The sequence below is a fragment of the Gigantopelta aegis genome, chromosome 13 (assembly GCF_016097555.1).
Source record: "Gigantopelta aegis isolate Gae_Host chromosome 13, Gae_host_genome, whole genome shotgun sequence".
NCBI classification, from domain to species: domain Eukaryota; kingdom Metazoa; phylum Mollusca; class Gastropoda; order Neomphalida; family Peltospiridae; genus Gigantopelta; species Gigantopelta aegis.
The window spans coordinates 20,030,631-20,045,504 of NC_054711.1; the positions used below are offsets into that span (position 1 = coordinate 20,030,631).

Sequence of the window (14,874 nt, forward strand, 5' to 3'; positions counted from 1 at the left end):
TTAACCAGTGCACCACAACTTGTCACACGCTGTGGTATGTGTTTTCCTGACTGTGGGAAGGTGCATATACAATATCCTTTGCAGCAAATGAAAAAAACACACAATATTAGCTGGTTTGACATACAATAGCCGATGATTAATTAATAATTTTGCTCTAGTTATTTCGTTAAACAAAACAAACTATGTTTTAACAAAAGTAGAAACTTTGGTGGTGTTAATTATTTTATTAAATCAATATGACTTATTGTTGCTAAATTACAGTACGTATTTAAAAAATATATTATCAATCAATGTAGTTGAAGCACGACTGTCTTGGGCACACGCTCTATGTTGACCGTGAAATGTGTCCATCGAGAAGAGTAATAGATGGGACGTAGCTCAGTGGTAAAACACTCGCTTGATGCGCGGTTAGTTTGGCATCGATCCCTGTCAGTGAGCATATTGGGCTATTTATCGTTCCAGCCAGTGCTACGCGACTGGTATATCCTCTATTAGAAATTAGCGAGACACATTAGCGCACGCAAGAACAGTGATATACAGTGCCGTACCAGTGGCAAGCATTAATCACATTTGTGTTATTTTAGGGGGTTCCTTTAACTACGGCGTGTCAAAACCTATTTACGAAACATCATGTAAGAAGGAAGGAAGAAAATGTTTTATTTAACGACGCACTCAACACATTTTATTTACGGTTAGAAGACAGACTGGCCGGACAAGCATTAATGCATATTCATCGTTCTATGAAAATGGATATTTCTCACATCAATAGCATGTTCCTACGTCGCAGACTATTTCAAGGATTCATTCTGGCAACAATGTGAACAAAACGTAGGATATCGTGGTGCTTTTCGACTAGATAGATGTTGTTTGTTGGTGATTAGGGCATCGTATATATACGTGTAAAAGTGTGTCCATTACACATTGCCTGCCAATGACACTGGACTACGTGATGTGTATTTATGTTGATTGCTCTCTAATACTGATAGTTGGTATATATATATATATATATATATATATATATATATATATATATATATATATATATATATATATATATATATATAGAGCTAGATCTATAGCTATATCTATATCTATGTCTATATACTGAGTCAAATTAAAAACTTCACACTCTAAAATTTGAATAAAGTCAATGAGTGTTGAAAGCAGGCATTTTCCAGGAATATATATTGTAATGGCAATGTCTACACTCCATTTGAAGCCTATCTCACCCACGTGACTCGATCCATAGCATGCGCACAGCACCACTGAGGCAAAAGTGGTTTTGCACGTGCCACTGTTCACTGAACTACAATAGCACATGTGTTTTCATCGTTACTTGCTCAAGTAGTCCGACACAACGAAAAAAACAACAACAACAACATTAAAACGATATTTGTTACGACCTGTTTCAATGTCACGCCTCAGAAATGTGCAGTGTGAACGTGCCGTCGGCATGTTGCACGCGGGAACGTCAATAGCTGACGTTGGAAGGGCGTTGGGTTGCAGTTGACGGGCAATTTATGATCTGCGGTCACGAGTACAACAAACCAGGCACCACAGCTGATCGCCCCTGACCGGGTAGACCACGTGTGACGTCAAAGGAAGTTGACCGTCATATTGTGTTCACCTCCGCAACCGTTTCATGACTGCTACAGGAACCAGTAATTAACTTTTCAGGCGTCGGGTGTCCGCGCAAACGTTCCGAAATCTGCTGCGAACCACTCACCTCCACTCGCGGCGCCCAATATGTTGGACCCATTTTGACCCAATTGCATCGACGTCACCGTCAACTGTGGGCGCAACACCACTTGCGATGGACTCAGAGAGAATGGCATAGAGTCGTGTTTAGCGATGAATCAAGATTCACACTGCGATTTGCCGATGGCATGCAGAGGGTTTGGAGACGACGTAGTGAACATCATGCTCAGTGTTGTGTAAGTGAAGTGTTTTCTGTGGAAATGGACGTTCTCGACTTATTGTCATGAGTGGCAACCTCAACGTTGCTGCATATCGCGATCAGGTGTTGGCCCAGGAACTTGTGCCCTTCATGGCAGCTCATTGTCCAGGCCTAATATTTCAGCATGACAACGCCAGACCCCACACGGCCATCTTGACAAGAGATTTCCTGAAGACGTCAATCTCATGGATTGACCTTCAAGCTCACCCGACCTGAATCCCATCGTGCACGTCTGGGATGTGCTGGGAAGACGCCTGCGCAATCTCTGGAAGCCTCAACAGACTTTGCAGGAACTCGGTGCCGCATTAGTGGAACAACGGCGCCGCATCCCTAATGCAGTCTTTGCACGCATCAGACAGTCAACGAGGAGGTGTTGCCTCTCAGTTGTGGGTACCCATGGAGGGCATACGCGCTACTGAACCTGTGATTTTATCAGACGACCCTGCTTGTGAATTACCATTTTGGCTGTTTGTGGTTTTGACGAATGCTGTGGGCGGATCGAACACATTTTTGACTCAACATTTGTTCCTATTCTTTCTTTGGACGTCAAACAATAAAACATGCCTTATTTAACACGTTCTTCTGTCATATTTGCTAATTAGCGAAGATGAAACTGCATTTGTGTTCCAAAAAGACAAACAGCTGCAGGTTCAGGACAATGGCATTTTATTTGACACCGTACACAAAGTATTTTAAAACCACGAAAAAATCAAAACAATAAATTAAAATACAACAAGAATAGAGTGCATGACATTACGATAAGACATGCATATATACGACACATGGCATTTCCTAGACTGTCATAGATGGTTAAACATATATCGAATCACATATTACTAATACATGGTTCCTACCAAACAATACATTCACAATACACATGACGTAACACCATATGCTAATCCTTAATACAATTATACAATCCATACTTTCCTAATACATTCACTACTAATGTTTAACACATTCATGTACATTACAACGTCATAACATTATACACCTGGCCGGTAACTGACACACGCAGTCAGAAATAGAGATCTAAATAAAATAATACAAAACACACTATCGTACAAACTATAATCCAAAGTACATAATGCTATTAAAGCTACAATGTCTGGGTACCATATAATAATATCATGTACAAATATAAAATACAAGTTCAACTGCACTTTAAAAAAAAATGTGTGTCTTTTCGCTATGAACGGAGAACGTCAAAAGTATACACTCGATTCGTCGCCATTGCTTGGCAAACCACAAACAACAGCCTGCTTTCAATTTCAGTTAACAGGTGCGTTTGCGGATTTGAAATTGTAGGGTTCGTCTCATAAAATGAAATGATAATGTTTGCGCTGTACAAAGAACGTTCGGTTGAGGATACGTACTATTCTTTCGCTAAAACCGGTTTTGATATTGACAACGTACTATCGACAATCGTACCTTTCTGTTTAAGAATTATGATAAAATAAAGTCTCTGTCTAAAAACCACAATTAAAAATCTGAAGTTAAAAGGCTCAACGTTTCGTCAGCTAAATGCTGACATTCTCAGGAGCAAACTAAATATAAAACCAGGAGTTCAGTATTAAAAACAGGTGAATAAAAACAGTTCAAGTGAAAATGTCAAGTTAAAAGACTAAAGAAATCAAGGGATAAGCCGACTGGGGGAAAGTAACAAAAGAAGAGTCAATGACTGCTTGGGTCATACTCATTAAGTCCGTCAGGCCACATTGTGTTCAAGCGGTGCATCCAGAGTGATTCGGCAATGTTCAATTTAGTTTTATCAAGAATAACAATATTTTGTAACACAGTGCAATTATAATCATATCCTGCTATATTGAAATGAGGGGCCACATGGGGTGCTTTAGATTGTTTATTATACAGAATGTTGTGCCTATTATTACTGAGTCGGGTACTGAATGGTTGGGTAGTGTGTCCTACATATTGCATTTTGCAGTTAATACAAGTCAGACAGTAAATGACAAAAGCTGTACTATGTAGCCTACTGGAAAGTATTCCCCCAAAAGAAACACAACAAGGCTCGGAAGGGTTCGAGGGTTTATTCTCTCGATCACACCATACGCGTGGTTCTGTAAAAATAATTACAAACGATAAATACACTGATAATAACAATAATTAACAACCTCGACTTAATCATAAAAATAAATTACAAATGTCATTACATAGCAATATATATACTCATTTAAACCATTATCACACAATTATGCCAAGTTACTGGCATAATACTTTCCTTCAAAAATATACATATACGTTTCGGCGACGTTAGTGCCAAAAACAATCATCAAAAATAAGTACATGCATTTAAGATAATTAAATGCGGTTATACAAACAAAAAATACCTCAAAGCAGTAAAGACTTGGCAACATTATTGCCAACGTTACTGATTACAAAATAAACAACTTCCCCATTTCAAATGCTGTCAATATAAAACAATAACGTTCGGGTTTGTATGACAAACATTAAAATAAAGACCATTACAGAATACAAACTGGAACAATCGATTTAAAAACCAATAATATATATATACATAAAATACTCGGTTACAGCACAGGTGAAACAAGTCACGTGCGTTGGTCAAGACGCACGTGAAACACCTTCGCTGCAAGAATTGCATGTAATAAAGAAATAGACAATACTACTACTACTACACACCTTCGCTGTGGGCGATGAACCGTATAGGATGATAACACTATTACATGTACGTGGGCTTCATCCTGTGAATAAATGGGTAAAATATAAGCTACCACTCAAATGGATAATAAAACTACAGCAATTAGACATCTCATCAACACTAATCACTAATTCTGTTTATACAATTAACTTGCGCCTCTATGTATATTTATATGTTTAATAGTATATATCCAACACCTTTACTTTATTACTGTTTATAAAGTTAACTCGTCCATATATATATTTATTCGTTTATTGTGTTTTAGTGAATTCAATATTTAAAACGTATTTACCTAGCATTAATTATGGACGTTAAACACTTTTCCACATTATGTATTACATTTACATACTAAAATAATGAGATAAACATAACAATTAATACATGCATATTAGTCAAACCTGTAAGTGCCAAAAGGAAGTCTGAAGATAACGAAAGGCTCAGGAAAAGGAAAAGGCAACTGCAAGTCGTAAGTATGTAACGTGTTGTGTCATTGTCCACACTCAGCGCTGCACGGACCTGACTCACGACCACGTGACACCAAATATAACCATTGGACATTGGCTCGTCCCTAGCCAGTATGGCGATAAAAGGCTTTGTCTAATGACCAGTAAAGATTGAGAATATCCTATAAGAATCCTAAAATAAATATTAATAGTAATAGATCAAATATGTTATTTATATACAAACGGCCAAATATTTAGTCCCCGTTACAACTACAGTTTACACTGTCTTTTATCTGGAACACTTTATTGTTTTTGCTGGCAATATTTTGGGTGGATGTAATTTTTTCACAAGTTTTATACCTGGGCCTGTGACACGGGCGACAACCCCAAGTAGTTTTATCTGATGTCGGGAGTTTAAGTTTGTTAGCTCTCAGAATGTTTCCAATGGTAGCATTTCGTTTTTCCGCAATTACCAGTTTGGTCTCCTCTAGCACTTGACACATTTTGTTACTTAATATTTTATAAAGTGTTAGTAGAACTTTCAAAGTGTAGTTTGTATAACACATTGATCACGTATATATTTTTAATAAAATTTACTAAAGTAGAAAATTACCGTTTTCACTTTTTAATCTTACGTGTGGTAAAATCGACAAATTAAAATAAATATTATTTCGTTTGGAAAGGATAAAGTTAGTTTGTTTTGTTTAACGACATCAGTGTTAGAGCATATTGATTTAATAATCATCTGCTTTTGGATGTCAAACGTTTGGTAATGTTCACATATAATCTAAGATAGATAAGGGGTGCATGTGCAGGGGGAGGGTATTGGGGGTCGAAACCCTTCCCTGACCAAGATAAAAAATAAATAAAAATTGAAATATATTTTCTGGGGGAACATGGCCCTATATACACTTCGCTCAACGCAGTCTATAACCCCCGACCCCTCTAAAATCCCTACACACGCGCCTTGGAAACCCGCTACATTTTAAAAATATTTTATTACATGTATTTTTTATTTTTTCAGCAAAGGATCCTTTATATGTACCATCCCACAGACAGGATATCACATACCATAGCCTTTTATATACCAGTCATGGCGCACTGGCTGGAACAATCCCGCCGATGGGGATCGATCCTAGACCGACCGTGCATTTAAAAAACAACAACAACCCCGCCCCCCCCTAACATTTTTAGGTCTAAGTAATAAATAGAAATAACATAGTCTTCATAAGTGTTACGTATATCGAACATACCGCCCTCTTCCTCTACCCCTAGAGCGTTACGTAATTATGAACACCCCCTTACATGTAACGCGTATGCCAACAGCTGGTCACTGTCAACATTTCAAGGCAAATCCCCCACTGACCTCTGGAAAGGTAGTGCACCATACCTCCATGGATATAAATATATGTTGGAGGTATGAGACGACCCCTCAATCAAGACAGTTAAATTTGTTCAAAATCACGTGAGGAGCTCAGCGTCTGCGCAAATCGCGTAAATTCCCAGTTCTACTGTCGTCCCGCTAATTGAAGAACAACAAGCTGGCCAATGGGTTTGCAGTTGACAGGCGAGCAGTGCGAAACAATAGCGATGCGGTGGGCCTTTTATGTACCAAACAGAACTGGATCATCTATTCTAAATGGTTAAATAATAAATAAAAATATTCCAGACACTGCAGCTTTAATAGCAATAATAGTCATAGAATTAAATAGACTATCTCTTCTGAGATAATACAAACTGTGCAAACATCTTACTCGCAGTTAACTATCACACTATAATTAATTTAGTGTTGACAATTATCCTAGAGACCTTGCAGATTTGCATACCATTATTAACCGGGTTAATCAAGTAAATTATCATATGGGTTTATGACATGGATATCATGGGTAAGTTATAGAATAAATTATATTATAATGTACCGATTTAATCCGTAAACATTAATTTACATTTAGTACCTGCCTGTAAACAAATACACTAGATACGAAACATGAATACTACAAATAGCCAATACAAATAACTAACCTAAGAAATCTTCTAAGAATACAACATTACAGCAATAGTGACAATATTTGGAATTGGGAACTCTATTTACGTTCCCACATGCACAGAGGTTCAGGCACGCCCACCCCGGACCCTAGCCCCTGACTTCGCCAGAGACCTATTCCAGGGCGGGAGGGGGGGGGGGGGGGGGTAAGTTTGAGGTGTGCGGAATTTGGAATACAATTTAGTAAAGTTAAAAATAGTTATGTCCGGAAACATTTGAGGCCATACAAAAGATTGACTGCTTGTCCAAATGTTTAGGTGATTAGAGCAATTTAGACGGACTGCAACATTAAAGGGTGTCAGACTATTTAGAAAAAAATAAACAAAGTTTTGGAGATGATGGACACAAAGTTTAAAGTCTGACTAAGTCCATACTCACGGAGGCAAAGGAGGTTGGTGGTGAGGATGACGTCACGGCGACCCGATAAAGTTGGTGATGTCCAGTTGCGAGAGGTACGGCCGGTATGCGGAGGTTGCTAAGATACTGGCGATTGGGCTGTAGTCTTTCCCGGCAATGATCTTGATGACACGATGGATGGTCGGGTCGCCCATTTCCTGAAGTAGCAAACCTTGGTGGTAGAGTCCCTTCCGGCGGATGGTAAGGCAAAGTCCATGTCCCTCCCGCAACGTGACCTTGTGGATCGCGAAGTCTCCTTCTGCACGGCTCGCTGGAAGCGGTTGTAAGGCCTCGTGCTTAGGTTACGTGATGAGCTGACGGACATCCTCAAGGTTGCCCTTGGCGAGCTGAGCATAGCGCATATGTAAACGCGAGAGAGCAGAGCGACACGTCTGTCTTCATCACTTGGAAACTCGGAATCCGCAATAGTGACAATATCATTTCCACACTGAAAACTCAGTATTTATGCTAGAGATTATAGAACAGGAAGCTGGACAGAAACACCAAGACAGAATACCAGCTTACAGTAGATCCAAGCTTGAAAGTCTAGAACAAAAGACAGACGCATGGAAATATGGGTGCATATCTGTGAACGTTGTTGACTTCGTTATTGAACTGAACTGTCCAGTTACAGCCAATGCGTGAAAAGTCGTGGTACGTGCTATCCTGTCCGGTGGAAGTTGGTGGGGGTGGGGGCAACTACTGATAACTTATGGAATCATGCATACATTATAATAACAACAACAACAAACACACAACAACAAACAAACAAAAAAAACAATAATAAAATTATTAAAAAAGAAAAAGAAAAAAACGCAAACAAACAACAACAATATTTGTGTCTAAATCGTTCAAAGGTCGGTTGTAATTCAGACGAGTATTGAAACGGACGTAATAAAATAAAAAATACTAATAAAAACACTACTCATAAAATACTAATAATACAGTTTTATGTATTGTATGTAATATGTAAATTAACCACGGAATACCTGTAACAGCCGATCATAGTTTACACTGTCTAAAACTACGATCATCACTCGCCATTCTGTAAATAATGGATTCTGAGGCGTGTTCAGAAAGGCGAGCGCTCGCGAACAGTTTGCCTGGTTCCTTCTCTCATATCACATTCATCAAACGTTAGGCGCGGGGCGGGAGTTAGCTCAGTCGGTTGAGCGCTCGTCTGAGGAGCTTGCGTCGCAGGATCAAACCACCTCGGTGGATTCATTGAAATGACTTTTTTTTTTCTCAATCCAACGAGTATACCACAACTGGTCAATAAAAAGAAAGAAATTTTTTATTTAACGACATATGGTTAAGGATCACACAAATATTGAGAGAGGAAACCCGTTGTCGCCACTTCATGGGCTATTCTTTTCGATTAGCAGCATAGGATTTTGTATATGCACCATCCCACAGACAGGGTAGTACATACCAAGGTCTTTGATATACCAGTCGTGGTGCACTGGCTAGAACGAGAAATAGCCCAATGGGGCCACCGACGGGGATCGACCCCACACCGACCGCGCGCCTTACAACTGGGGGCTGTCTTCTGACAGCCATTTTGTTGAGTTACCTGTCTGTTGATTGTAGAGGCAAGTAAACGACTTGTATTAACCCTAAAGACGTTGATAGTAGATATACTACGTATTAACTTTAACAAAACATTATTTTAATACTTCGAGTTGATAGTTTACAGCAACAATTTATTGTCAAACAACACATTTCGATATTTAAACAATGTTGCCGACTTTGTTCAGCATGCCACATTTTAACATGATCTAAACGTATCCATTCCGGGTGGTTGTGGCCGGAGTTTCTTTAATTTCGCATGTTAGTATCGGGATTCAGGTGTGAGGGTAATTTAGAAACGATACCTGTGTGGCAGAGGGTGGGGCACAACCTCTAGTGCAAGGGACATAGTTTCTAGTGGGGGCACAAGGCATATTTTAATATTAATTAAGCAGCACAGCACCTCACCCTCCCCCGGTTCATATGTGCTTGAAACATATTCCGTAGTGTGGACATGTTCATTCTGAATTGTTTGGTGATACAAAAGCCAAGAAAAGGAATGATTATTTAATGCCTCGTTAACACATTTTCAGGTGCGGGTGCAGGGTAGGGGATCAGGGGTCGAAACCAGGCTCCAGTTAAGAAAAAATGTTCATCTGTTTTCAATATATGTATGGGTGGTCTTGACACGACCGCGCTATCACGTTCGCTTGCCACAGTCCAGACTCCCGTGCATATATTTTATACTACGGCTGTTTTCTTTTTTTAACATTTTTCCGAGGGAGAAAGACAGAAAACCCGTTATAGTGGTTTCTTATTTAAAACGCAGGAATAAAGCATACTATGCACTTTCCCATCCATCCATCTCTCTCTCTCTCTCTCTCTCTCTCTCTCTCTCTCTCTCTCTCTCTCTCTCTCTCTCTCTCTCTCTCTCTCTCTCTCTCTCTCTCTCTCTCTCTCTCTCTCTCGCATTGGTCCCTGCGCGTGCTGTAACCTCATTCAGTCATTTACCATAGTTTGACACCCAATAGCCGATGTATGTTTCGTGTTGGGGTGTCGTTAAACATTCATTGTCTCTCTCACTGGGGATCGGGTATGAGGGTATTGCGTGTATTGTATGCTGTATGTGCAGTGTGTTTGATGAAAGGGGTGGGATAATACACGATCTAGCGGGGGGGGGGGCGACACGGTCTCGTGGGGGGGGTACAACGCATAATTTAATCTTCATTTATATGGAGATGGGGAACACAGTACATTTACAAGATTGTTTTAAATAAACAGTTCCACCTATCAACAGGAAAGTCTGTCTTAATGACAACAGGCTTAAATGTTTCTCTCTAACTTAAGCTTAAGGGCGGGATTTAGCTCAGTCGGTTGAGTTCTTGCTCGAGGTGCTTGCGTCGCAGGATCGAACCACCTCAGTGGATCCATTCAACTGATTGTGTGTTTTTTTTCCCTCTCTCTGTCTCTGTCTCACTGTCTCTGTCTCTCTCTGTCTCTGTCTCTCTCTCTCTCTCTCTCTCTCTCTCTCTCTCTCTCTCTCTCTCTCTCTCTCTCTCTCTCTCTCTCTCTCTCTCTCTCTCTCTCTCTCTCTCTCTGGGAAAGTGCCCTTAAAAGATCCCTCTTTGAATTAGAAAAAAGTGTGGCGGATTTGCTCTAGTGACAGTCACTGACTACGTGTCAGAATTACCATATATTTGAAATCCAATAGGCGATAATTACTTCTCTTTCTTTTTTTCTCTATTTTTTTTAATTGTCCCAGAAGAATACGTAGTGTTAGGGTTGGGGCCCTAAATCACTATTACAATACATAGCATATATACATATATTAGTAGTAACATATACAGGTAATTACATAGACATCTAGTATGAAAAAATATTCTTTAAACTACTCTAGGGCACTGACCTAAATTGAAAAGAAAGATAGAGAAGAAAAAAAAAAAAGAAAAAAAAGGAAGAAAAGAAATAAGAAACGAAAGAAGGAACAGAGTTACTTCGTGCATAATTGCGCATATATGACAATATATTCATAGAGATACCCACATACATAAATGCATACACATATATATTATACATGTACATATATTCACAGATGTACCCACATCTACCAAAAATATATACAGAAGAGATGAAATTAAAAGTGTTATATTTGTTCTAAAATGTAGTCTGAATTTTGTTTTCAAACAAGTTGTTTCCATGTCTAGATTATCTTTAAGTCTCAATAAAATAGTGTTTGCCACGTTGCCCATTCATTATTAAATACATCGTATTTATAAGTTTGTAAAAGAATATAGCTTTCAATTTCAAATTTATGTTGCATTATGTCATGCACAGCGTTAATACTTAAACATTTCTTTTGTATTTTCATACTGTATATATAATATTTTATATTAATGATTAACCAGTTTATAGAATCGTTTTTATTATTATTTATCATACCAAACATTACAATAATTTTATTAAAATGAATTATAGTTCCTGCACGAGTAAATATCTAATCTGTTACTGCTTCCCATAAAGTGTGGACCTTATCGCAATCGAAAAATAAATGTTGTATTGTTTCAGGAAAATTATTACAGAAGTTACATATATTATATTCAGTGTAGTTAATCTTGTATAGAAAAGTATTAGTAGCTAATATGTGTTGCGGTAATCTATACTGAAACCACCGAAGGCTAGAAACTTTCACACATCGAAATGGTAAAGCATAATATTTTTCCCAGTCAGTTTGTTCAAATAAAAAACCTTCATTACTATATTTTGTCTGTTCTTTTGGCTTTACATACTGAAAGTTTAAAATGTCATACATATCTATGCACCCTTTTTTACTTGTTAATAATAGTTGCAGTTTTAAAGGGTATATAGAATTTTTCACTGTGTTAAAATGATCGTATTTTAACTGATCTAATTTATATATAAACGATTTGACAGCATTTATTAATGATGCATAGTTGATAAAATTTGTAGTTCTATGGTATTTTTCAACAAGCTGGTCATATATTAAAAAATTCTCATTTTCGTCTAATAAATCGTTTATAAAAATAATGCTTTTGCCAATATAGGTTTTATACAAAAATGGTTTATGATCTATTAATATTTTACTGTTAAGCTATATATTTGTTCCAAGTATGTCTTCTACATTATTCGGATTTTGTTTTTGTTGTATTTCTGCCCAACTTTCCAGAGTATCTTTCCAAAACATATTTTGCATGTGCAATGTTTAACGAACAATAAAATTATCCCCATATAAGATTATATCATTTGTGGATATACATGTACCTGTAACTGATTTAAATAGGGTTATCCATTTTGAGTTTTCTTGAAACAATCTTCGAACCCATACACATTTTAAAGCTATAAGAAAGTAATTTATATTTATCATGTTTATACCACCATTTTTGTAGTCTTGTGTTATTAATGTTCGTTTTATCTTTTCTGGTTTATTCTCCCAAATAAATTAAACAAAATAATGTATTATGATGTTTTATTACGTTTTCGTTTGGGTTTGGTAATACCATTAAAAGGTGTGTTAACTTCGGTATGACTAAGGCTTTTAGAACCGTATTTTTATTAACTTTTGCGTTTCCAATATTTTAAGGTCATAGTTGAGTTCACCGATATGTTCTAACATGACTGGGAATTTAATTCCAAGTAGTTTAAATTCAGTTGCCCCCCAGTCTAGTTTCCATCTAGTATGGTCAAAAAACATCTTTAGAAAACGTTTTACTGCCTATCCAGATAGCGCTTGATTTTGGATAATTTATTTTTAAACCTGAAATATGAGCATAGTAATCTAGAACTCTTAGCGTACTATGAAGGGACTCTGGTGATCCATCAATAATGAAACTGGTATCATCCGCATATTAGTCTATTAAATATTCGTCTCCATCTATAGCTATACCTTTAATTGATGTACAATTTCTAACACGAATTGCTAGAATTTCAGCGCATATAATAAACATATATGGCGACAACGGGTCCCCTTGCCTGCATCCCCTTTCTAAATGAAATGGTTCAGATAAAAACACATTTTGCATTGCCCGAGATAAAGAATTGTTATATAAAGTTTTGAGCCAATCTTTAATAGAAGTTTTAAAGTTAAATATGTCAAGTGGTTTATTTATAAAATACCATGATACTGAGTCGAATGTTTTTTTTCAAAATCTACTAGTAACAGCAACCCAGGTACGTTATGAGTTTCAGTGTAATACATAATGTCGTATATTAGTCTTATATTTTCCCCAATATATCTTCCTTTAATGAAGCCAGTTTGGTCTTTGTTTATACTTGTATCTAGTACTTGCTTTATTCTGTTAGCTATACACCCAGATAATTACTTAATCATTGTTCTCTAGTGGTGTTTTTAAACAAAACAAACTTGTTAACTTAAGGTGTTTTATAAATACCAACTTAACTTAACTTTTGAATTTTGATAAATACAGGCCCAGGCTTTGTGTATAATTGCAAATAATTTTTTCGATTATGAATTTTTATTTTTAAAACATTTTTTTAAACTTCAGTTCATTTCAGTAGCTGTTTACAATGGCGGACGCTCAAACCCAACTTCTGCATAACATTCACCAAGAGTTGATCAACGGTTCGTTCTGTGACATACAGGTACTTTGTAGGGATGGGACAACAACCGGAAGTCGCCTAGTTCTGGCGGCGCTGTCGCCTTACTTTCGGGCGATGCTTTCATCAGACATGGCGGAGAGTCGGACGGGTGTGCTGGAACTTCCAACTATGTCTCTGTCAGTGTATCAGGACATTCTCAAGTATTTCTGCAAGATTAATCTTATAAACGAGGAAAACTGCATGCATATGTTAGACGCTGCCGAGATGATGCAGCTTGATTATATAAAACATCTTTGTAACACCTACCTGAACCAAAATATCGACCTAACTCCACAGAATTGTCTTAATTGGTGGAGAACACTCAAACTCTACAATTTCCTTGATTTGTCCAAACGGGCGCTTTTCTGTTTTACTGATAACTTGGCTGATTTTGTTAAAATGGAAAATGTTATTCAGCTGTCAAAGGCAGAACTTTTGGAAATTATATCAAAAGATGGCTTGACCTGTACAGAAGATAACATTCTGAAAGCCGCCATGAAGTGGATTGAACATAATAACCCGGATGTGGATGATGTTCAGTATATTTTTGAAAATGTGCGACTAGATATTGTTGATCGACAATTTCTTGCTAATGAGGTTGTTTTTGCAAAGATCGTCCTTGAGAATAATGCAGTGAGGAAAATGATACAGCACGTTATACGTTCAGACCAGCCACAAATTAGAAGCACAACTAGGTTTGTTGCCAAACGACCTGCTGTGTTCGTACTTCACTATCATGGCAATCTAATTCTGTCATGTTTCACGTCAGAAGACAAGTGGGAAGACGTACCGCTAGCCCCAGTAGATCCTGGAGAGGATTATGCAGCTGCGAGTTTGGATGACAAGATCTAGATCGCTGGTGGTAGTGACCAAACAAAAGGTACACTCGTGTATGACACCATTAGAAAAGTGTGGAACGTAGGCCCAGATCTCAACGATCAACACTGGTATCACTGTACAGCACAGCTGGTTCTAAAGTGTATGTAATAAGCGGTTGTGTTACCAGTGCAACAGAAGAGAAGAGCGAGAGTGAGGAGCAGTGGCAGGTGGTTGGTGATGTGAGATTGGTCAGAGTGGTTGCTTTTCCTGTTACAGTTGGTGAGAACATCCTCGTTATGGGAGGACAGATAAACTGGCAGAAATCGGATCTCATCCAGTGTTTTAACACTATAACCTGCGCTATCACCAAGCTGGATACAAAGTTGCCCTGTAGCTCTGATATGCTAAGAGG

General features: G+C 37.9%; 1 protein-coding gene and 1 long non-coding RNA gene across 2 annotated transcripts; one reads left to right on the forward strand and one right to left on the reverse strand.

The window, feature by feature from the left end:
* Positions 1-3,991: 3,991 nt before the first annotated feature.
* On the reverse strand, positions 3,992-5,177 carry LOC121387891. The gene is made up of 3 exons (XR_005959899.1): positions 5,036-5,177; positions 4,619-4,680; positions 3,992-4,035 (listed from the first exon to the last, which is right to left on the reverse strand). It is a non-coding gene; the product is annotated as an uncharacterized LOC121387891 (long non-coding RNA).
* An 8,394-nt stretch (positions 5,178-13,571) lies between these two features.
* LOC121387196 (kelch-like protein 3) lies at positions 13,572-14,495 on the forward strand. The gene has a single exon (XM_041518222.1). The coding sequence runs from the start codon at positions 13,572-13,574 to the stop codon at positions 14,493-14,495; it is 924 nt and encodes a 307-aa protein (XP_041374156.1).
* The last annotated feature ends 379 nt before the right edge of the window (positions 14,496-14,874 follow it).